This window comes from Tetrao urogallus (genome assembly GCF_951394365.1).
Source record: "Tetrao urogallus genome assembly, chromosome: 12".
Lineage (NCBI taxonomy): Eukaryota > Metazoa > Chordata > Aves > Galliformes > Phasianidae > Tetrao > Tetrao urogallus.
In genome coordinates, this window is record NC_136825.1 from 12,301,494 (window position 1) to 12,328,283 (window position 26,790).

The window sequence follows — 26,790 nt, forward strand, 5'->3', positions numbered from 1 at the left end:
ATATACAACTGACCACAACCTAAATATTTGTCATGCTTTACCTATACCATAATTAATGCTTTCTCAGCATGCAAATTATATTTCTATGAAGTGGAACCATTTTTTAGTATATACATCTAAGTACAGTTAAGCTTTGTAGGTCTGTCTCTAATTATGTAAGGAAGCTGAGAGCTGGAAAACAGGGCTATAAACGAGGAGGAAGAGTGAAGAAAATATCAAACATCCCCAAATACCTCCAAGTGATAAAGCCAAACTGTCACCTTCTCTAGTTCTCTACTTACCATCTGCCTCTCAAATTATTCTACCTCACAGTAAAGCCCCTCCCAAATTTTAATGGCAGCACAAACAATTAAGAATAATAGGTAGCAGGAATCCAAAGAGTGGGAAGTAAATTACCTGTGACCGGAGAAATTAACATAACGAGCAGTGAATTTGACAGGTCTTAAATCAGCACCAACTTATAAAGCTGGTTTGTTCTCCTTCTGCATCATTCAAATAGAATAATTGAAACTAGTCACTTGCTTTAATTTTTGCTTACATGAACTAGGATAAAATACTACACAGACAGCAGACTCTTTTAGAACTTAAAATGGGATAAACTCTAATTTGCAGGTTATCAACTACAGAAACACCGAAACCTTTACTAGGAAAGATATAAGTTGCAGAGATGCTTGGTAAAGATGCATGTGCTTGGTGAAACATTACTTTGAATTAAGCCAATCATCTAATCACACTTCTACAGAAGTTTCAGCCTGAAGTAATATTAGGCTATTTTCATTAACTCATGAGGACAAAGAATTTTAAGATATCAACTCGTCTTGCTCTTGGTTAGTTACAAAGGAACAAAGACAGTCTCATTTTAAGTTATGCTGTGAAGCAGAGGAGAATATGAAATGTTTGATTCTACTTAAATCACAAACATTTATCTTCAGTTGGTGACTGATAATCTTGGTTAATTAGAGTTCAGTAATACCGCAGCGTACTTGCAAGAGCAACCTATGTACATCTCAAGTATAAACCTTAAACCAAACTTTATGTTATTGTAAATTTCTAATTCCTTAAGACAATTAACAGTTTTAAATTAATATTTTTCTAGAGCCATTTTACATTGTTCTACACAACTACTGCTTTATAGTAAAGCTTTTTTATTTTTTCCCCCTCAAGTGATAAAGCTTGTGAGGCTCAATTAAAGGATGCTGAACAGTCTAAAACCACTTCCTTTTTTTCCTCCCTCCTCTGAAACACACAGTCCCATCAGCTGGCATAGCTCTAGAACTGCTTACTGTGTAACCAGGTAAAATCTAGTACCAGCAAATGGAAGAAAACAGATATATAGCAACAGGGAAAACAAATTATAAGGTTGGACCACATAAATTTTTACCTGGAAGTGCTTAGTATGTTAAAGATTAAATTCACAGTTGAGAGACAAAAAAAATCACCAGTTTCAAAGGCAGATACCAGAAAGGAGAACCTAAATAAAGCACCTCCATTGAAAGTTCTTCAAGTGGCTCCTAACCATATAGTCTTTAATGTATTTCCTATTCACTTCAAACATTTAAAGAACGAACAGTGCTTTTGATGTGGTACCTGTTGTATGTGGAAATGATTTCAATAATTTGCTTATTTGTCATATTGAATGATTAAAGTATGGCTACATAAATTTTGTTTGCTATATAACTAACACACAAAAATATCATTTTTTAATTTGGACTTTTTATATTTTTTGTACATATTTATTCGTATTTATTTGGACATTATTCAAGATAAATGTTTTAAATGCTGTGAATGAGAATTGTACCCATTATTTCTAACCTCCTTAATGACTAGGAAGAAAACAGCATAAGAAAGCTGGGACAACTAAAACATCTAACTTTGCAACAAACACTGGCAACATTTAGAGCACACGAGTAGTTAATGAATCTTCCTCACTGAAGAACTTCACTACCATTAATATCTTGCATCCAAAAATAAAACAAAAGAGGCTAGGTACATATTCATGCTGCAGAGCTGGCAGTACAAATCTTAAATTTTAAAATAAATTATAAATAATATATAAATAATATAAATATAATAATAAATAATAATAACAACAATATTAATATATATAATAATATATATTAATATATTAATATATTAATAATAACAATAATAACAATAATAATATAAATAATAAATTAGTTCTTATTTCTAACGCATATCTTATACAGTATACACATCTTTCCATTACTATTGAGATTATTTGATCAGAAGTAATTTTCTGAAGAAAAATTATATTGTTGAAAAAGATTACGTTTTCCTAATCATTTACAGCAGTTATTTCGGATAAAAAAAACAAAGGATAAGGATAAAACCCACCCAAAGTATTGGTGAATATTGTATTTAAATGCAGCTTTTGCCTCAGTCTTTGTTAAATAAGCCCAACAACAAACTCCTCCCTAAAAACCAGCCCTAAGCACAAGTCTAAAGCAGAATGTTTCATTATCCAGTGTTATATGTCTATTTTGCATTGTCCCAGTCTGTAGTAATTCGAAATACAATGTCTCCTGTATTTCTGAAGCCTTTCCAAAGGCACTGTGTGAAACTAACAAACGGATACAGCAGACTTTCCAGTTTTGAAAGAAAATAATTGATTCTTGTGTCATTCCCACCTTGAAGCGCCAGCTAAAATGCCAAGTTTTGGCATAACCCTACAGACCTTGAAGACCACACAAAAATACCCCAGGAGCCGCTCACAGAACAGCTCAATCTCACTGTAATAATAACTTGGACACACAGTGCTATCTCTTCTCATCTTCATGCTTGGTTTAACTCTTAATTTAAATAAACATACTTCAACTTTCAAAGGTAATCTTGAATTTAAATTCCTCCACAAAGGAGGAGGAAGCCAAAAACAGAAAAGGAGCATCATTAGCACACTTGCTGCAGCTTGATCAGGTTTTCACAGGTGAAAAGAATGTGTGTGAAGCTCTGCTCATTAGATATAATGAAATAAGTTACAAGTTTCAGCTTAAAAAAAAAACAAACAAAACAAAACACCACCACCAACAAAAAGCAAAATAACACCTTATATAACATTACTCAATAATGTACTGTAATCTACAGTTAGCTAAACCTGATATCCACGTAGCATATCCTACTATTTTTCAATCAATATGACCATTTTCAAAATTCTTTCTGGGAATCTGCAAGTAAACTTTACTTTAGTCACCACCAGAGCAATGTTCACTTCTGTCTCTTTTAGGAAGATCTTGACTGCTTATTCTCACATTTTATGAACACAGTACATTTCCAAACTAGCTCAGGTACAAGGGTACATAAAACTGAACGCAGTTTCAGTTCACACTTGTATGATAAGTTTTCCTAGTTACATAAGAGATTTACTAATGTTTAAACACAAGTATGTATTCTCTTGGTAACTGTGCAAACAATTTCTGTATGGCCTAGTGGCTCATAAGATTTACACTTCATCTTGCAAGTGAAACGCCTTCGTTGGTCAAACAGACCATATACACATAGTTCATAAGATGTACAGAACGTAGCACAGAAATACTGTAAGAGCAATATGTAGTAGAATGGAACAGATATACACCTACTAACCATGAGAAATAGATGTTACAATCAGTCATGACATTTATTTGTAGAGATTGAAGAGAATCTTTACTCAGGTCTCAAGGTCTACTAGTCTATCTTTGGGCAACCGCATGGATTTTAAACTATTTCAGTTTAAGTTGCTGGAAATCTCTAAGTTACCCTTACTTGTAATTTCAGTGCACTTCATAGCACTGGATGTGGTTAATATACTCGAGACTTCTAACGTCCAATATAATTGACTTTGATATTCAAGCCAACTTTATTTTGCTTCAAAGCTCATTATCTTAAGTTTATCTACTGAAGTAATAAAATGACTGGAATTCTTTTGTCACTGTATTCCTTTAGGCATTCAAATAGATGGTCATGACAGAGATAATTATCATAAATTACTAAGATAATTACACATTATTAAAATACTCAATGTCAGCTGCTTTTAGAAAATATGAATCACAACTTCAAAAAACAGGTGCTAGGAACTCTAAAGGATGATTCAAAGTTCTGTGAACACTAAAAAATATCTTAATAACACCATTTTTCATGTTAAAATTCTGATTTTAGGTTTGTCTATATCCTTCCATATTAAGATCTCCTTAGAAAGAAAAATATTTAAGCAGAACATAAGTAAACTGCACAAAAAGACTTCCACACATTCAAAAATACAATAAATCCAAACCGGAAAGGAAAATGAGTTAAAACATGATATTAGATTAAAAACAAAATGTCCTGCACACTAAACAGCAATTAGTGTTGAAATCCCTATTGTAGTTCGTGCTGCAATCTACTCATTCCAAGTGTCTCACAATGTACAACAGACTATGACTTAGACTGCCTGGAATTATCTAATCATACACATTTAAAAAGCACGTGGTACCAAACTTTCACTTGCTAACAAATGGTTGCAGCACGGGGGAGTGGTTTACACCATTTAAGGAAATGCACCCATATGACTACATTTTGGTTATGGAGATTTTGTTCTATTAACCACGAATATTGTGAAATAAAACTACAATGCTGAGTTGTTCAACAAGGAATGGAGATAGAGACAGCATGCATACTGCCCCTATAATTTGATTATTGGAAAGAAGGCAAACTAATTCTTAATGCACAAGCCCATTTTACAAAAAATAGTATTATGCAACACTTATTTTTTTCATCCCTCAAAATATGTCATCATTTGCTAGCAAAATGTGAAAGAACACATCACAAGTTGGGAAACATTTTTTCCCCCAGAAACGAGCACTGCTTTGGAGCTACATTTGTAACTATGTGGACAAAAATTATGTATGGTATCCAAGTCATGGTGAGGAAAAACCATGACTTTTTGGATTGGAGTTTATGGTCTGGAAGTTGACGGTGCACAAACACCAACAGCAATTAATGTGAAATGCTTCTGTGTACCACTGTTTCAGATGAACTAAAGCACGTCTATTACAAAACCAACTTCCTTATCTAAGGTGCCTCAGTATTCTTTAAAACATATTTTCACCTACACTTATCACAGTAATTATAGTTTTCCTCAGCTGCAGAGTGTTTCAAAACACATAAGTACTGTCTTCCTGCATCTTAATCTTACAGGGTCCTTTTATCGGCTAAAGGAACACAGTGCTCAAAGGACAAGTACTTTGTAAAGATGTCATTTAGCAAAATGCATCATTTTGTTTGATATGTAACTTGGCATTCTGAAGGAAAAACATAAGGACATTTATATTCTAAACAAAAGTTGAGATACAAAAGTAAAAGCAGGAAAAATTGTAATGCAACTCCACAGGCATAAAATCAGCACAATTAAGGTAATATTGGCTGGAGGACAATCAAAGTCTATGATAAACTAAAGATCTCTCAACAAGAAGTGTTTTGTATAATGCAATTTAAGGAAAAACAAAGGTTAGGCTCTGTTATAGTGCTTAAATAAAATGAGCAGGCAGTAACAAGCTATCATCACCTGTGAGGAAAATGACAATTACTACCATCTAACATTCAAGAAAGACACATGAAAAACTTGGTTACTTGGTAAGCAGAAAAACAGAGAAAGCTGTTTTATAATTACTAGTTGGATGATTAGATTCTGAAAACAAGAAAAAATTGATTTAAGTCTTTGAAAGACTTCAGTAGAACTTTAATAATCCCAATCTGTGCTTTGTCAAAAAGCAAGTTCACATAATATGATTTCAGAAGTTAGAGAAGACCACAAAGACAACTGAGCAGCAACTAAAAAAAAAAAAAAAGCAAAAAAAAAGCTGGCTAAATGCAACCCTGAGAAAGTATGAGATGTTGTATTTATTATGGTATTTATTCATGAGGACACTATCAACAATATCATCTAGTTACTTTTTGGAAAGATCTTCACAATTAAACAGCAATTTTTCCCCTATCTCCGCACCAAACCAAGCAAAAATCAATGACCAAGGAATGAAACCTTTCAATTCTTCTGTCAGATATCAGAAAGGATGATTTATCAATCTCCACTGAACCAACCATAGGTCAATAGCAGTTATAAAATTAGTTCACGATAAAAATGAATTATTAGACTGTATCAACAGCATAACATTCTATGCTAATTGCTTTTGGGTCATTCTCTTTAAGACGTTTCATTAATCTTCAGTGCACCAAAAAAATAACAGGTTTGTGTGTCCAGATACGGTTCATATTCATTTCATTGCTCGAAAAAAAATTGGTCTAGTTTTCAGAATGCTTCACTAAAATCCTTCCATTTCTTAAACAAATCATTCTTTCTCCAAAATTTCAAATACAATTATGAAAACAATTTTTAATTGTAGTTACTTAACAGAATTCCAACATTTTTATTTCCTTTAAAATGAGTACAAGCATATTGTATAAAAAGCCTCTGCTAGCACACAGACAACAGCAACGGAGGATTAATCATTTTTGCTATAGCAACCACTGCACTGCAATTACCATAGTGACATGAGAAGAATAGAAAGAGTAATAATGAATGAAGAGCACTTACTTGTTGGAGTAACGTACCTGCCAAATAAGTGCAGAATTCTCTACTGCCCAGCTCTATTCGCCTTAACCAACTGCAATACCATTTGTAATAGATGTCACAAAGCATTCTTGATTTATTTTAAAAAGGCCAACACAACTTTGTTGATCGTTCACTGTTCTTTGATCAGATTAATACACAAACCACTGCTGTGACATAACAGGGGGTGCTACTTATTTGAGAGGTTTTGATTTAGACAAGTGTGTGGTCCACTACATTAAAATATATTCACACACCTACACTTGTCAATTTTTAAAATGAAAATATTAAAGTGAGTATATATAGCATGTATTTATAAATAAGTATATGCGGAGTGTAGTAGACCTTAGACACATGCAAATATACATTTTTTCAAGGAAAAAAAATGAAATTCAGTATCCGAGTGCTTTAGAAACATTTTGTGCTAAGGTTGGACAAACATCTAATTGTTATTTTTTTCAGCTTCATTTATCAAAATAATATCTATTGCTCAACTTGCTTTCTTAATTTAAAAAAGCAAAGTTTATCCCAAATCAGCCACTAGTCAAGACCTTACTCAAATACATCTCCTTTTATTTATTTTCTGCCATTTCTTCTTCAAATAATGGATTCAAACTTACAGCTGCAAAGGAAAGATCAAATGAAAATTTTGGAAGCACCCTTTTAACAGAACATGGTTTGTTAAGATGTATATGTGATCAGTAAATCACAATCCTGGGGCTGCAGAAGTACAACAGTGCACAAACAGGAAAATCAGAATTAAAACTAAAGCAGGCAGCTCAAATGAAACAGTACTCCCAAGCTCATGCCTGGACTGGATGTAGCTCTACAGTCTGATGTGCACACAGTTAAGTAAGAAGTGGCCGAACAATTGAGAGTGCAGAGAAGTAACTCTTTGAGACATCTGTGGAACAGTGAGCCCTGTAGATAAGCAATGAGATGCAGAAAACATGGAGAAAAGGGAAGAAAAGAGGCAGGCAATGCAGAAAGCAATGTGGAATGAGAAGGTAACAGTCTTAATAGTGAACACATTTCTAGTCACAGTAGCTGTATGTCAGTGTCAGCACAGAAGAGGCAGTGTGCACAGGGTGTGAGAGTTATGGTGGGTTCTGCTTAGCCCATCATACACACTGACAAAACCTACTCAGGTAAAAAGTAGTGCAACCTTATAAGTTTACATTTTCTCATTCTGCTATTCTGATTTGTTAGCCAGTGAAACTTTTTTCAGGTGCTATTACAGAGCCCCGAAATACAATTTAAAATTGCAAACCATCATAACTAAACTTCCTTTTGATTTATGGCAATTGTCTTCTCATCGCTTTTGAAACAAAACTGAAAAAAGATGATGTTCAAGTCTGATAAACTATTCATAAGGCGTTTCCTTTAACTTCAGCTCACTACACCCAGACCTTGAGCAATAAATGCCTACTTTTTGAAGCACCTCGAAATGTGCAGACATAGCCAAGTGGGTAACTGCAGTTAGGTACAGGCATTTAGGTTTAGGTAGAATTTTTGGGGAGGTGGTAGGGATGTTATTCAAATTCTATCAGACTGCTCTTCATAGAAAGGCATGGAATTTAATTTATATATCTTCATTACTTATACACACTATTTTAGTACTTCAGAATTCTCTACAAATTTCTTCAATAAGAAAATGATTATTTGTTGTTTTAGAGAAATTCTGGGGAGATGAATTTTAAAAAAAATTGATGCATTATTCAATTTCCTACCAACTGTTACAACAGAAGGATGAATTCAACTGTGATTTAAGTCACAGTAGTTCTCAAGCAGTAATTTCTAAATCATAGTTGTATGTATTTTTTTAACTGTCAGAATAATCTTTGTTCCTTGATCAAAATACACATGCACACATTTACAGCACTCCATTTCCTCAAGAAAATTAAAGCATGCATCAGCAGCATCTTGACACGGGAAGATTCATGCAACCTTAATGCCTGATTCAAACACAAACCTTAGAAAGTGCACGCACATCAATGACGGAAATGAGGAAACACAAATCTCTTTGTACCTATTTTCATTCATCAAAATGTTTCCAGCTAGGATACAGCCATTCACAATCCATATTAAGCTTCTGTCAAGTTTATTCCTTCAGACATAATTACAGGTGACAATTTTTCCTTATCTTCTACATACAGAGATTCAAACTTCTTAAACAAATTATTCTCTGAAGCCAAGAGGGCAATCTAAAACCTCTTACAACCAACCCTTACTTGAAAGTCCACAAAGCATTTAGCAAAAAAAAAAAAAAAAAAAAAAATCCCCCCAAATCCCTCAAAAACCCCACTAAGCCCCCCAAACTTTCTTCCATCCTTTTCTCTCAAAGACTGTATAAAGCTGACTTAGAAGCCACGTTTTTCCTATGCAGTTTCAATTAAAAAGACCTCTTTATCTCAAAACAAAGACAACAGATACCTGCATTATTTTTCCCATAAAATCTTCAGTTTCTGCAGCTGAACAGAATATGACAGAATCATTTTTCAACACAGAGGACAAAGAACATTCATTTTTCTGTATCTGTGTATATACTGCCAGTTTAGAATGTCTTCTAAATTTCAGTTATCCTCTAAGCACTCCATAAACATAGGAGTCCTTGCATCAGTTTTCTCTACGCTTCATTTTCGCACACTAATTATAAGTGACTGAAAGACATACCTGTGCTCAGCCATGAAAAGCTCTAGAAAAAAAAGAGAGTGTAGAAGTGACCTACAAATGACCTAAGACTAATCCTTTAGAAAAAAAAAAAAAAAAAAAAAAAAGCAAGCATGTCTCCTCTAATGATTTTGAGAACATCAGTTCATACCAGCCAAGAAATGCACTGATATCTAATGAACAGCATTTCTAAAAATTTCATGAAAAACCTGTGTAGCAAGAGATCCGGCCAAGTATGTTCCACCTTTGAAGAGATGGTGGAAAAAAAACAACATCAGAAGTTGCCCCTTTCACACTGGATGGGTTTGTGTGATGTGAATTCATCTGCAAAGATAAAGATGGTAATGAGTATGCTGAGGAGGACATACTGCAGGATGTGGGTGGGTGGGAGTTCTCTCTTGCAGCTGAAATTATTCAGATCTCCCAGAATAACCAGGTCCAAAAAAGTCAGCATCTCCTTCCGTAGATGATACGGATTATTACCTACCTCTCTGTTCTCTCTGCCAGACTCACTGTCCCTCTGCATTTATTTCTGCGTGTTTCTCAAGTCCTTACATGTCTTCTCCCTCACTGTACTTTTACTAGAAATTTCGTTCTCCTGTTGTCTCATGTTGTTGCTCCAGCTGTAAGTTCGATGACAACTGGCTGAGCAGAGCATTCTACAAATTGTGATGGAGCTCCGAACCAACGGCAGCTCCCCGCTGCTGCACAACCACACCGGCCATCTTCCACAGCCCTGGCTGCACCAAACCCAGACAGCACACTGCACTGTTCTGTCAGCGTGCACCACTTCACTCCATTCTTTAAAATCATAGTTTTGATCTCTGACCAGTTATACTCCTCTTTGCAAAGATGCCTCAGGATTTTTTAAGATCCCATTATGGTAAATTTCTATGTAAACATTTGGACTTATTAGCTACCCAACGCAGAGATGAATATATCATACATAAAGATTGCTTTACACAGTGTCATAAAAAAAATATCCACTATATACTAAACATGTATTAAGACATTTATCAGAACATGAGCTTGAAAAATAGTTACAAAAAATCCAATGTATTTAGAAGTATTTTGAATTGCAAAAGATGTATTTATACTTAAGTGCTTGTATTTGTAGATAAACAATAAAAGATTTCACAAAACATGGTAAGAATTTCACAGAAGAACCTAAAGCACTGCTAAAGTTTTACCTTTACTTACTAGTGATGTGTTAACTCATTCACAGCTGCTGTAGAAAGGACTAAGAAATGCTAACCAGCAGAAATGTTTTCCAGATGACCGTCAGGAAACAGGGGTTTGTTGTTTTTTTTTTTTGTTTTTTTTTGTTTTTTTTTGTTTTTTTTTTTGAAATTTTCTAGAATTTTTCTGAATACTTGGAAGTAGGAGCAGAGAGAAAGAACTGGAAACTTAGGCTAACGCAGTCTGACTTTGAATTTAAAAAATGGTCATTCTTTATTCTCAATATTTAAGTCAAAATGATCCAACAAAGTTAACACTGGACTATGTTTAAAGATAGGCTCAGTTGCACAATGAAATGAGATAAGGAATTAATTCATTCTTTAAAAATAATTGATACTCAGTAACATCAGCAGAATTAGTCCTGAACTATTTTCTGTTGGGTCACAATTATTTTAGTTTAGAGCACACACAAAAGTAATATTTTTTTAATTACAAAATAAACATTTCCTGCTGTCTGCAACACAACACACACATTGAAAGGCCATAATGGACTGTAGGCAGTTTTGCCTGGTTCAGGTAAAACAAACACAATAAAACCACAAAATCACAAAAATAAGATAACTGGTAATAACTGGTTTGATATTTGTACCATGCACGAAACACACAGTACACATTCACAAGTGTGCCCTCAGAAAATAAGTATGCATGACACAGAATGCACCGAAATAGCTGAAGTCAAATTTAGTTGTGTTTATTCATAAATTACTCCCAGAGTTTTCAGGATCTACAGTCACACATATTTAAAATCTTAAAAAAAAACCCAAACAAAAAAAAAAAAAACAGAAAATAACTTTAGAATTAAACATACTTTAAACAGCTTCATTCTTTGATGTAGAACAGCTAACTATATTGTGAAAAAGAAACAATTGGAATATGAGTAGTTTTTAAAAAATAACACTCACCAAAATCTGCAAATACAGACTGTCCAACAACCACTGCACCACTAGGCTTTGCTTTACTTTTTTCAGGTTTAGAGAAGTTCCCATCCTATCAAACAAGATGAAGGAGAAAGTGAATTGCAGATCAAGTGACAAAGCTTCATTTTTGAACAAAAAACAAACAAACATACAAATAAAGAACAGTTTACATAGATAAGAAACATCGTAGCTACAGAAAAAATGCACTGTTTGGAAAAGGAGATTTTGTTCAGTTCTAATCCTTCAAGGAATCCCATGGAAATCCAATAGTAACACTGCTTGTATAAAATACAAGTATTAGATTTTAAAAATTAAAAGATCTAAAAATAAAAGTAATCCACTGCTTTAAAAATGTTTCTCAGTACAGCTTTCATTACTTATGCCAAAGTCAGTATTTGGATAATTTCTGGCAGATGAGCTTTTCATAGTTCCATGTCAGCAGCGGGCTGAAGATGGCCATGTTGACACGTGATGAGACCACATTCCCAATTTTACACTGATTCACTATGATACAATGGATACATTTTCAGGTACATATGGCCTCAAAAGATTCACTCCTTAGACAATAAGAAACACAGTAAGCATTTTCTGTAATAACAAAAGATATTTTTTTGATGCATAGATGCTGATATTGCTAGCAATAGTCCTTTTCGAGAACATATTTAGCATAAGGGATGCACCCAGTTTCAAATCAATTAATGTTATTTGTTGTCGTTAACAACAGAGTACATAAAAATAAATAAATAATTACTTGATCTGTTCCTGCCCAACCTTGAATTACATTGGCGATATCTGGTTAATGTAGGACTTGCAATTTTTCCAGTTGCAACCTGTGTACGTATTATAATGGTTACAAGTGAGATTCTGAACCTCTGTCCCACAAAATCTCACCCATGATCTGGTCACAGTTCTAAGAAAGCTTGCTTATAGAAATTAAATCTTTGAGACAACAAGAACAAAAAAATCTGATCAGCCACTTCATCAGAAAGCATTGTGCTAAGTGCTAGTAACTTCCTACAACAGCTGATGACACAGCAGGGGTCCTGCTGAGCGTCTGAAAGCAGTCTGCTTTCCTTTGTAGTCCTATTGAAAAACCCAAAGAGAAACTTGTGCTGAGTAAAAGATCTTGAGTGATCTGTTCCTCAAACCAGGAACATCAGACAGCCTTTTATGGTTTTGTTTGATGCTTCTGCATTTGAGTATCATGGTTACTTCAGTCTTCTCTCTTACCTTATTTATCCAAGTCTCAAACTGAATGTCAGGATTTGAGGTAGTAAGGAATAAGTCTGAGAATAAAAACAAGAGAAATAAAATATTTCACACTAACTGAAGAACATTTCTTAAGAATAAAGATAGAGACAGGTTTCAAACAAAGTAGTATGCATCACTGCATTTTTAGTAAGTCAGAATTAAAATAAAAACCCATCATCTTTTTATTTTGGATCCATTAAGTTAAGCAATATCTACACTCTTGACAGCAGAAGAAAAAAAGATGTTTCAGGCTTCACATACACTTAAATTCTCTTAAATATTACAACAGTGTGAAAGAGTGCTTTAGAGGATTTATCTGATCATGTCTGCTTAAAGTAGAACTCATTCAAGAGAAGGGAAACAAAGAGGTGTATTAAAGATGTCAAAAGAAAAAAAAAAAAAAAAAGGATGAAGTGTAGCATACAAATGATTTTAAGAAAACCATCCTTTCAGTTTAAGCACTTGTTTTCTGTTCTACTGTCCTTCTTCTCTCTCCGGTTAAAAATAATACTATCAGAGATGGGAGACAATGATTACTCTGAGTAGAAAAAGATGAATTTAAAACATTTAAAAGATAATGCCATACCCTCAGGTTTTACTGAATAAGCAGGTGGACAGCTGTACAAGGAGCTCCAGATGGCACAAACAAAAAACTCCAAACAAAACAACAACCAAACACAAACCACCACCAAAACCCCACATGAAATAAAATGAAAGATTTTGCTTACAGGTTCCTTCTTCCCTATCCTGTACTGTGAAAGCTGTACTGTTTAATTTTATTCTCCTCAATATGCGAAATGGCAATTTCCTTTAGAGCACTCACATAAAAAGGCTTATCATGATAACGTGCTGCATTGGAATGAATTTTATTGCTGCTTAAGCATTTCTTCAAGAGAGTCAGAAGTCATGAAAACAGTCCGAAGATAGAGAGCATTTATAAGTTCCGAATGTACATTCTGCAGCATAGGAAGTTCTGCACAAATGTGCGCAAGAACTTCTTTACAGTGAGGTGACGGAGCACTGGAACAGGCTGCCCAGGGAGGTGGGGGAGTCTCCTTCTCTGCAGATGTTCAAGACCTGCCTGGATGCCTACATGGTGCAGGAACCATCTGGCAGGAACCATCTGGCAGGGGGGGCTGGACTCGACCTCTGGAGGTCCCGTCCAGTCCCTACAATTCTGTGATAACTGTGCACGTAGAAGGAGGTCTGTTCAACACTGTTCATTAACATGGATCTAAATCATAAAAATACTCAAATAATACATTTGTGGGGCTTTGAATAGGTGGGGGACAAGGAGAGAGGAAAATATGGAAAAATTGGAGCTTTTACATCTTTTTACAGAGTTTTTTAGTTTCAAATAAGTATTCTACATAGCAGTAGTATGCCTGCGCTGTAACCTGTACTGTAATTTGCAATTCATTATGAGCTATACCATATACAGGTTATGACAACAGGTCTTCCCATGTTCTATTTAAATATACAGCATATGAACAGTATTTGATTAAAAAATAGAATCGGTTGGCTAATGATTAGCAGGAATTTTGACTGGCACTGTACCTGTTTTCCCAAAACATCTCTGACTCAGTGTCACATCTCACAGATCTGACCTCTCACATTTATCTGCCAAGCCAATCCTCTCCCTGCCCAATCCTCTGCACTAGGAGAGATCCTGGGGAGCATGAACACAGCATTCCCACTGAGAATGCCATGCTTACATGTTTTGTGACTCTATTCCAGAATTAGACAAAACGACACAACTGATAACACAAGTCAAAATTCAGCTAGTGGTATTATGCTGAAAGCCCAGCTCTGAACAACTGCTTGGTTAAATAAACACAACACGGTTACACTTCTGGGGAGGAAAAAAGTACAAATACAAAGGCAGATGTGAGTTATGCTGTAAGTACTATGAAGTCCTCAGCTCCTTACATCATCCAAGGTTAAAACAAAATTTGTTCAAAGTAAGAATAGCAAAAGTGAAACAGCATTATCTCAATTAATTCAACATGTAATGGGGTTTCACTTAATTTACATGGAGTTTCATTCTTACTGTAAAAGCCTATGCCAGAGCAGTATGCTATGTCAACTTCCCAGTCAAAAAAATAATATTTCCTTCAATGGGTAAATATTGTAGCACCTGCATCCTTAAATTAGAAGAAAAATAGAAAAGAGAAATGAATGTTCTTAACATATTAATGGAAGTTACATAAACATTAGTATGAATTAAACTACTCATAAGTAGAAATATATCTCATTTTCATTTGTGCTTCACAGAATAAATGCATCAGTTACTGCTCCTCAGAGAGCTTAATGGCCATGTCTGACATACTGTCAATTCCATATTGTTTAGCCCAGACAGATTAAAACAAGTGTCAGAACATTAAGCACTCAGCAGTGACTGGACAAAAAGGACAGCCAAGTAAGCCGCACACTCATCATGATCTGCAGCAGCAGCCACTACCAGCTCATTCAAATATGAGTGAATTACTTGTAATAGAGTACCCGTGCATACTCTAACACGTTTGCATCTACTTTATAAAAATATGCAAAAAAAAAAAGTAGTTTGAGGTAGATTTCCTTTATGCTTTAAAAGAACCAGTTTTTCCCCTCAGTTTTCAGTCAGAAACAGATTATATTTGTCTCCTTGTTGCCCTTCCCTCTCCTTAATCTGATTTCATAGTACGTATATAGAAATACTCAGAAGTGTAACTGCAAAGGGAATGGAAACAATATAGAAAGACAAGGAAGAATAGGTATATAAAATCTTAGATGTGAGGATCAGACTCAAAAGTTGCTTTCAGATAAACAACAAAAGGTGGGGGGGAACTGGAGAGAACACCACAGTGGCTGGTATGTCATACTGTAATAAATACAAGGAATGCATTTAGCTATCTGCAGCGTAGGAGGAATAAATCACGACACTAAATCTAAGTCAAACTACAAAGAGCTAGTACTAAGGCAATAATTCAAGATGTCTAAAATGTTTACTAGGCTAAGAAAATAGAGGTGTTCACAGATTTAAAGCTTTCAGCCACAGTACAAACCAGGTACTGAATATCACCTGCTACAGTAGCATTACGATGATTAAACTCAGCAACATGCCCATTTCACACCGAACTTTCCTCCCCTCTCTAAAGAAAGCCCTCAGAACAGCATCTATATTCAGCAATTAAATTACTTTTGCCCTTTTCTTCCTCTTTGATATATTCCTCTGTCCCTCCTTTCTGCTAACCTGAGGCTTGTAATGCTATATACAGCTAGTGGAATCAAGGCACCAAGGCAGCTTCAAGCTTACTGCCATATTACAGTGTGCTGGTAAAAACACGAAGGCAGATAAGGATTGCAGATCATCTTCCATAAATAGCAGATGAGCTAGTGCCACACTGCTCCAAAGTTAAAGAAACAAGCTGAGATATCCCATAAGGCAAGCTAACAACACTACAGCAACATCACCTGTAGTTCTAGAACCAGCTGAACCAACTCACTTGGTATGTTAATACAAATTGTCCTTTTTGTCTTTAAGCCTGCTTAGAAACTGCATATCTCAAATTCTCATGCCTATTTTTGGGAATAATTTCTTGGGCACCAAAGGAAATTAGGGCTTAAATATTTGAAAGAAGTCTTCCATTTAGAACAAGAATAACAGATTTCAAAGCAAGCATAAAAGCATTTGCTGCAATGGCAGTGTAAAAATACCTCAAACAATGCAACTGAGACACCCCAAATAACAAGATACAAACTTGAATAGTTTGGAATTGCAAATGTCTATAAGAAACCAAGCATTAGAAAAAACAAACTCTTCCTGGTGCAGTCTTTTAGATCACACAATTTCCAAAGGTTACTTCAGACCTAACCTATTCTAAGATTCTGACTTTATCACGTATGCTTTTGGTGCTTAGGAACAGGAACTATTTCTTAATGGTTCCTTCTTCAATAAGTGTATCTATTTAATATCTGTAAGTATCTTTTCCCATATAACCATAGCAAGCAATATGCAAGCACCTCCTTTCTAAAGGAGAAGTATCCACAGCAGGTGTATTTTACAACCGTTGCTATTACTTTCCTTGGTCTATCATTGTTACCTTCTTTACTATATGAAGGCTGCAGGAAAAAACATGGAACAAACAAACGTGATAGGATATGTATGTTTAGTACTTGAATGGCATGACAGCATACACAGTTCATTTCTATACTTTCTGTATTTTAATACACTAATCATCTTGAAAACTGCAACAATTCTGTTCTGCTTCTGGCAAAGTCAAGAAAATTGAACACCTCCTTCCTACAAGGAATGTATTTCATATTACAAAAGCCAGGGAAATGTCACTTGTTTAAAGACATGCTGCCACATTGCCTTTGGGAGGCAGCTGTGGTAGCTACTTCAGCTGAAGAAAACAAAACTATCTGCACACATATCTATAAGCTGAAAAAACACAGATCAAGTATGGTGTGCTGGACCACTCTGTTCAACTGCTAACAAACCCAACAGCAGTGCAATACCAGATATTTACAACCCAAGGTTATAAAATAAAATAAACTTGAGCTCATTATTTACAGAATACAAGAATGTTACTCTGGATACTTTCATTAGATCATCGGTACATAAACGGATACTAAACAGAATAGGCATGGATTTATCTTTAACACTATGACAGTTGTAGATACTGGACACATACAATGAAAATGGACCACAGAATAAAAAAAGGAAAATCAGTCTGACCATCAGTAGGAGTTACTGCCAGAGAAAGAGCACAGGGATCATTGGATGGACCACTACACAAGGTCTGCAGGAGGAGTTCTGCTGTTCTTATTTCATGACATAAGAAAGATGAGTCAAGTCTTTGGTCACTGGGATGGTGGGAGACACTCACAATAGATTCAAGGAGGTCTCCCAAAATTTAATGCCTGCAGTGTAACTGAATGGCTAGAAGTAAGAAAAGCATTCTCATCAGAGAGGAAGCGTTTCTCTTAAACACATGCAAAGAGAAGTGCGTTTGCATTAAGTATGTTTTGTTACTTTTCATTTACCCCCAGGGAGTTGTTAACAAGAACAATGTAAGTAAGAAGAAAATTCATAAACGGAAGTGAACAATCTACCAGTAAGTTAAAGAATCGAGGAGGCTACCTGTCGTTTTAGATCCATGAGACTGAAAACCAATGTAAGCAAACATATAATACAGAAGACATCTGGCAGAGGCTGTGACACACAGCTACTAGCATTCTATTCACAGCCTCACTCTCCCTAACAAGTGACTTGATGACAAAAGTCAGTAATACTTCAATTTAATAAGCATTAATGAACTACAAGCACATTACATAGGAATGACTGTGGTTCCACCCACCTTTATTTGATGGGATCAGCTAGTTTTGGCATTGTATCAAAATACAGCCCAGTTATGAATGAAAAACCTCACGAGGAAGATCAGTAAAACTTATACAATTAGAAAGCATCAGCTTTAGTGATTTCAGGTCTACCTTGTATTGATGCCAAGGCCACAACACATACGTCTGCATATAGTGAAATAACTTCAACATCAAGCATGCATAACTTGAGTTAGAACCATGGCTGACAATTTTTTTGTGTAGTACATCTCATAAGACATCATACAACTACTAACATTTTTGATCACCCATTTGGGGGCACCAAAAGTACAGCATTACAGCTTAGAAGACTTCAGCCCAACTGGAATAATTCAGATAATCTTACTGAAGCAAACAGTATTACAAAACCTACTTCCAAATATTACTTTTACTTATTAGCACTACTAGGAAATTGCAACAAAGGCAGTCTATACAGAATCTGCTTCAAGTTCACTTTTAATTAAGCTTGTTATTTCTGTTCACTTTTAAGAGTTATAAAAAACAATACTATTTATAGATGGAGTGTTCATTTCACTAATAACTGATTTGACCTTTCTGTTTAATGTCAGAGGGCTTTATTGCAAAATTAAAACCTTCAGCAACTACAGTTATCTTCAGAAACCGCCAAGGCATAAGCAATATTCTTAAATTACAGTTTCATTTCACATTTGCTTCAGAACTCAGATTAATAAAGAGGAAAAGCTCATATTTTTTTAAACACTATCAAAATACATTAAGTCCGAGCCTCCTCCTTACAAAATAAGATATCAACCAGATAGAAAAAAACATGCGTACATGCCAAATGTGCCTCAAAAGATTTATGTTGAAGAACGTGGTTGTCTGTGCGTACTTCTAACATGCACAACATTAAACTGGAAGTTACTTGTGGATATGTCTGGTTGTGCATATTGGTAAATATACATAATGTGCTGAACTAAAATTCAAGCACTGACAGGATGGTTAAGTGACAACTGTATTAAAAATCATTAAATGCCCCCGAAGTCTGAGGTCTAAACAAAATACAGCTATTCCCTCTTTCACCAAGTCTTAAAGTAATTGTATGCTGAACAGATACGCATTTGAATACGCAGACCACGAGGGACTATTCCTATGGGTTTTAGTACTTGAAATGCAAGTTCTCAGACAGAAAGCTGTGTTTATTCTCATTATGAAGCCAACAATATTGTTTCAAGAAACATAAGATAACCACTTTCAGTGCTAAGAGTATTTTCCAAATCTATTTTTGTGTTCAGTGCTTCATCAACTAAATGCTGATTGGGCAGAACCAGTTTACTTCTCACCTCTATGAAGTTACTGATTCCCATAGAAAAACATTAATATATCAATACATCAGTATATAATTACAAATTCGAAAAAGAAAATGCATTATGGTAATTTTAATTAAACAGGTAGCAAAGGTGGTGGGAATCTTTTAGAAAGATCAGCCAAAACAAGATAAAATAGCTGTCTCTTCTCTATAGAGATCCTTACTTATTATTATTTATAGCTTACCCCATCAATATAATTAAAGTAGTAATGGCAAAGACAGACCAATTGCAGCAGCATAAAAAGAACACATAGTTATTTAACCAACTCTGGTTTTGTCTTAAAAAAGGTAGCAGGAACTGCCCATCTTCCTGCCAGTGCTCAATACCAAGAGAAATAAGAGGTAACAGAAGGTCACATCACACGGGAAATTCAAAGAGGTAGCTAATTTTTAAATAGTAAAAATATTTTTAAAAATAAACATAAAACCCACAAAGCTTCTACAGAATGTCTGTTGAAAAGACTTTGTTGAAACGAAGATAGGACTTCAAACAAAGACAGTGTGCACACATTCCTGTATATACACAAAAATATACACACTGCACATTTTTAAAATGTCATTTGAGCTAAGCTTTAAAAGGCTAGATAATTTGTTTACAAACATAATGAGCCTGGTTGCTTTGATAGAAAATAAGCACGCATCTACTGCATAAAAGAAGCTTTAATGATAAATAATATGCAGAGGGGTTACTACCTTCTATCAAGATGCAACTCACCAAAAAATATCTAACTGAATAAGAACGTGACATCAAGGTTTACAGCACCTTCAGAATCAAGATTTCACTGATTACACAGAAAAATGACTTCAGAACTGAATGAATGTTTTTCCAAGAAGAAAGCTGTCTACATGTATGTGCTTAAAATAAATAGGAATCAAAGTGAAAACACATTGTAAATGTTCTGGGACATGAGGTTTCTAGATTCCTAAAGCAAAATAATATAAGAAAATTAACCTTCAGAAACCAGTAAAGAGACTGGCAATTAGCTTATAGCAAGCTGTTTCTGACTAATGACTGTTTCCACTTTACTCTTCCCAAAATCAAATTCATGATTTTTCCTTCACTATCTCAAAACAGTTCCAGAAATGTGCAATTATGCACACCATGTGCTGGTGTTCAACACAAGACAGGCTGCAAAAGCACTATTTCCAAACTTCAAAATCACAGAACCAAGTAAGGCACATAATATTTAGTACATTAGATATCTTTCATAGCACTCAATGATACATCTGTCACCATGATAGAAGCTGCAGTATGATTAAGAGTCCAAGGTAGTTTTTCCTCACAGATTTGAACTTTTTTTGTTTCTAAATATTTGCATATTTATTTAAATATTGCAGAGGTATGGCCTATTTCTTAATAGAACACTTGTAAGCTTAACAGTTACTGTAAATACAGGTTCATCAGGAATACTTTTGTAACAGTACTTAAATACTTTGGCTTAGAAAGAAAGAAACCAATAACCCTAACTGAACATCTAATGTTTAGTAAGTTTGAATTAGCAACCATCAAGTTAAAAAAAAAAAAAAAAAAAGAAAAAACACACAAAGCTAAATAATACTATTCTAAAAATTTTGTCTTCAGAGACAGCACTGGCTTTACCTGTGAGAGCTCACATTAAGACGGTTTAATCAGTATTTATCTAGTATCTATGCTCAATTGCTTAATTTAAGCCTTTGCTTGGTGCAAGTTATTCATCTGAAATTGCTGACTGATTCAAAAAAATGGCAAAACCAAAATATCTTTCTGTTATCTAGTTTGAAATAGATGCTTTCTAATCAGTACCCAGCTATACAGAAGTTCTGGATGTCCTTCATCAAGTGGTTTTTACTCTTCTGGGCCTCAGTTCCCAGCTATAATACTTCTATCTCTGATTTTACGTATTTCAACTGTAAAGTTTTCAGTATGACAACCATTTTGGGAACACTGTTTACTCAATGAAACAGTACTACCTCCATGTCTTGAGTAACACGTCTGATTCACATTTCTGAGAAATACTGAGTTCCTATCAACTTTGAACTGAGAGGATTAATGCAAAAGGAAGTTACTTTTTATCTTACAGAAAGCTGTAAGAGTTAAATCGCGTTTAAATACTTACATTATGTGATGTATACCTTCCAGTCTGAGGATATGACATTTTTAAGACAGGTCTCTTACTCATGGAGTGTCCTTTGCAAATGCTCATTTACGCAGTCCTGCTCTATAAAACACACCTTAATCTGTCCAGACAAGCCTATTGTTATTAACTTCAAGATTATGTTCTTAAACTAGCTAATAACTGTGATTATGTACTCCTAGACACCCAGTAACCCCATTCTAACAAAGGTCACCACATTTTTCTCATCTTTCAGTCTATTTCAGGGCATGTGGAAAATATGACATAGATGTAAGATGCAATTTGACCTCAAATGTCTGGGCTGAAAGTTCAGATCCTTCACAAATAAAAAATGGGTTCTGGAATAAAGCTGAGAAAAAGCAAATGAATACAACATTTTAAAATATAGCCAGTGTCTCATATGTCTAGAACTATAAAACCCTGCAATTACATGTACTTATCATTTGCTCCACACTGAAGTCATTAAGACCTTGAAATTTAAATTCCGAGGTGAAAAACACCACCATCACACTTCGAAATATACTTTCATTGTTGAAAATTGATCAAACTTCATTTATGTGGATGCACAGTTAAATTAGTGTTTTTTACCCAGTTACATTTTATTTTTTCACTAAGTTATATGAAACTCTTTAATGAACTGCTGAAGAAAGATTCAGCTACATGACTGAAATGCACATAGTGATAAACCGAGCAAAGGGCACAAATTTTCACTATTCTTATCTCAAGTTCAATGTTAATTTCAGTGTTGTTTTTAAACAAGTAGAATATTTTTCAAAGGCCATACATTTCTTTTGTACCACTTCAGTAAGGCACACTGCACTACTGAAGCGTGTGACTTTATTAAGGTTGAGATATTATGAAGTGTAACTATGAGTTGAAAATGAGCACTACATTATATACTATACAACTTCTTGTACTATTTTAAAAACATTAAGATACAATATTTAAAATTAAATTGCTTTTTGATAACACATGTGCATACGTAGAGACAAGGTCTGGCAAAGCCAGATTCTTCTCTGGTTGGCACCTAGTTAACAGAATGAAAGACAATAGGTACAAACTGAAATACAAGAAATTCCACTTAACTATTTAAAACTACTTCTACTTAAATGTAATTCTTCTTCTGTTGTCAGAGTAAATGCTAGAAAACAATGCCCAGGGATGTTGTAGAGCTTCTGTCCTTGGAGACATTCAAAAGACAACCGGACATAACCCCAAACAACCTGCTCTAATCCTGCGTTGGGCAGGTTGAACTAGACAGTCTCCAGACTCCAGATTCTGTGTTGAGGGCTATGGTTTAGTGAGAACTATTGGTGATAGAAGGATGGTTGGACTGGATGATCTTGTAGGTCTTTTCCAAACTTGGTGTTTCTGTGATTCTGTGTGATTCAGACACCCTGTCCAAATGCAGCCATTCTGTGAACTAGATACTCTTCCCTGGAGAAGCACACACTTAGTACACATGAAGAGGATGCTTAAAAATTTTGTATCTTTTTCTTATCCACAAAGCACAAACAGACCCTTCGGGGAAAAAATTATACTGCACATTTCTACATGGATTATTTAATATTCCTAGCCCAAGTTAAATTTACTTACCGAATTAAAAATTATAAAAATAGAACAATGATGGTTTAATTGAAAAACAGCAGCAGCATTACTATCTGAAACAACATAGTTTAAATCTCACCAAGAAAGATTAGCATTATCTTTGTTCTGGTTAGTGGATTTTTGGATTTGTAAAATCCTTACACAGTTAGCCTTTCATGAAGCATTGTTAGGGATTAAAAACGTCTTCATGAACATGCTCTCATATAATGAAATCAGAACGATTTGACTTCGTTTCACCCAGAGCAGGAGAAATGTGCCAATTAAAATCTGTTTGGAGTGTTTATATCTTGGCAGGTTGAAAATGGATTAGACAATAAACTAGCAGAAAAGATTCTCAGCTCAGAGAGGATTTTTGATTTTATTATTACTATTATTTTTAACATAAAGCACACTTTAAATCTCCTAAGCTTTTTATAATAATGAAGTTACCAAAAATAGCCTAGCATAAAAACCACTGAATTGGCTGCATCTGTTGTACAATACAAAGCCCCCAAAACATTTCAGAACATTAGAAAAATGTCTTAAAAAAAAAAGTGAACACTGGGCATTCTGAATGGCTTTTTATCTTCATAATCATAAACAGTGGCACTGTCACAAGTGAAGACTTGATTTTTTCAGTTAAAAAGCACCATAGCAGTACTGAATGCTGTAATAGTATTAAGCCTTTTGGACTTTAGCATGCAGACTAAACTTCTGCATCCTCATCAATTCCTCCCTTGTAATTAATAGGATTTTAACATGGACCAAAACCTATCCTTAACAAATTTTGTTCCTAATCAAGAATGGCAGTGCATGTTATGATTATTACAAGAATTCTCTCATTTTCACTAGCTCTGCCTCAATCAACCAACAAATAACAGACTGCACTGAGAAATAACACAGCAAGGATGTTGCCTGGTGCTGTAAGGCTGTGCTGCCCCAGCTATGCTGACAGAGCTAAACAAATAGGAGAAACAAGGAACTGCCCTGTGAAGTCTACCCTCACTGTGCAGGGGCACAGGGTGGTTGTGTGCACACTTCAGCACTATCAGCACATTATTTTGGCACTGTTTGGTAGAAGGCATTTAGAATCCCAGTATTGCCAGTACCAGGTATGCAGTTACATATGGGTTGGTGGTTGTTTTTTTTTGTTTGTTTTTAACTAAATGCAAAACAAAAAGTAAACAAAACCACATCAGAGCTGAACTACTGTCATCATTACTTCCATGAGTCATTTGCCAAACTGTGTACAGCCTAGCACAAATTAAAGATGACACTGTGAGGATACTAAACAAGTATATATATATTTTTTAAAGAGGAACAATGAGTCTTGAGGTGCAATTCCATGCTTGACTATAGGCAAACTATGTACATCTGCTGCTACTAGAAAGAGGAGTCTATCTTCTCTCCGTGCTTACACTAGCTCTGGTAACCCTGAAGCTCCGTGATAACTTGCATCAGCTTAATAACTCAAGTGAAAATGAATCATGTTCCACACCCTCTCCCTCATACAGTTACTAGAGCAGATGAGAGCAAACTGCCATAAATGTACAGTCAGGACCAGGTGGCTTTTTGTTTTGGCAGCAGGCAGTCCTGCAATAACATGTCAGCCATGAAATATCAAATATCACTGATAAAGCATTATTTTTCTGCAACGTATGCTTTGCTGACTGTTGATCTAGCTTTCATAGGGCTAGCGAAAGCAGCTTCCCTTATTACTAACAAACAGTTACTTCAAAGAAAATAATTTAATAGTAATATTTTTGCATATTTTTTTTCTCAGAATGAATTATTTTTCTTAAAGTTTTCCTTAGATTGCTCTAACATAACTGTCAACAGTTTACAGGCTGTTTTGGTCCATAGATTCCAGCCTGAGGATTTGTATTTGTGCTGCTAGAAGGAAAGAAAAATCTGTGTCTTTGAGTGGGGAGATTTCCCAGAAGCTTCTATTCACATATCCAGATATGAAAATAACAGCTCCCAGTACTCCCCATACAGATACTGCCATCTATTTGTATTGAATAGATAAATTTTCCAGTTAGTGTTGATGATACATGGAACTTTCTGGACATTTTGTAGGCTAACTTGACTGTCATAGATAGCTCTGAGTACACTTGCCAAAACTCTTCTAACTGTGACTGATCCATAGGAATAACTTAAGAGTTCCTACCTTTATGTACCTGTGAACTTATATGTCCACATACTCATCTTTAAAAAAATTACCTGGAATGAACCTCTTCACTGCCCAGACAAAATTCCAAAGGGTGTATATAGCTAGGTGCCTTAGCACTGGTTATTGACATGACAGTGATTACAGTAAGCAACCATATACCTAATTTTCCAGTTGGAATTTCCACTTGACAGCTTCATGCAGCAGTGTGCCAGAAATGAGTATTACAGTTTGACTAAGCACTGAAGTAATTAACTTAATCCCTAAAAATGAAAAGCATATTAATTAAGTTTATGAACTCTTTCCTCTCTCATTCCCATAATACTAAAAAGGGGAAAAAAAACATCTCTCCTACCCAAAATACCATACATAGTCTATAAAGCACAACTAGCAAAAGAGAAAGCAGTTCAAAACCCATTTAGTGTTTTAAGAAAGTAAATGAAGTTTATCAAGGTGTTTAAATATGCTTTGAGATATGAACCACAGAAGTGATAAATAGATCTCTGTTAATTGAAGGCTAAGATGCATTACATATTTGACCTAAACAAACATTAAACAAAACAAAATCACCATCAAACCATCAATCACCACAAAACAAGAATACACTTTTTTTTAATCTACCACAACAAAATTGTCTCCAGTATTTTTTGTGAATACTGAGTTATAAATAGCTTATAGGAATGTTCGGGTTGTAATAGAATAAGTCTCACATGTGGTTTTCTCAGTGCTAGAATAAACTATAGCAAAACAGAACGAAATCACATTGACCTCTCTAAGAAAGAAATCATGAGTTAAGTCCAGTGTTCAAAACATGTCTCTGAATGAACTTCTTTCAAAATGAAAAAGGAGGAAGTGCAGTAAGCAGTGACAGAGCTGCAAACTGAATAGCAGAGAAACATCTCTAAGAGGAAGATGTTCTGATGGCAAACAATTATTGAGAACAAGCATTATTATTCATTAAATTATAAAACATAAAATTATTCATTCTGGTATTTTTTATTTAAAAAAACAACATTATTTGAAGTGTAGGTACTGATTAAAAATCACAAATAGCAAGGTCATAGTTACTGCACAGAGCATTCTAGAACAACTGTCAATGAAAACGCCCCAAATGTTAGAAAGATACATGCAATATATAATATTGTGATAATAAGTTAATAATTTATAAGTTAATATTTAATCTGTATATTAATAATTCAATAACTTAACAAATTAAAGTGATAAATAATCTTAGGAAAGTATTTGGCACTTTTATGGCTTACCAGCTGTGAAGTCATTATTTAAGTCTATAAACGCATGAGAGTGTGGCACATACATTCTACTCTGGGTGTCCAGTGCAGCATGCCGCGATAAGTTCCTACAAGGCAAGAAGGAAAAGCAGCGCATTTCAGCAGTGCTGACAGAATTAACCATGATAAATACACCTTTAAAAAAAAAACAAACACAACAAAACTGAACATAAATTGCATTCTTTTACCATTAAATGAACATTACAACTTAGCTTACAATAACTAAATGAGTAGTAAGTAACTGCTTGAAATGTTTTCTAAAAGATGATTCACAGAGGAAAGGCTTCAGTT

At 34.8% G+C, this 26,790-nt stretch overlaps 1 protein-coding gene across 1 annotated transcript in view; it reads right to left on the reverse strand.

Annotated features, from left to right (window-relative positions):
* Positions 1-26,790, reverse strand: part of ITFG1 (integrin alpha FG-GAP repeat containing 1) — a gene marked incomplete at both ends in the record, with an annotated part of 68,138 nt that overhangs the window by 33,241 nt on the left and 8,107 nt on the right. The window contains 3 exons of the mRNA XM_079541626.1: positions 11,386-11,470; positions 12,631-12,686; positions 26,473-26,567. Coding sequence (XP_079397752.1) covers positions 11,386-11,470; positions 12,631-12,686; positions 26,473-26,567 — 236 coding nt within the window. The remainder of the gene's footprint in view (positions 1-11,385; positions 11,471-12,630; positions 12,687-26,472; positions 26,568-26,790) is intronic.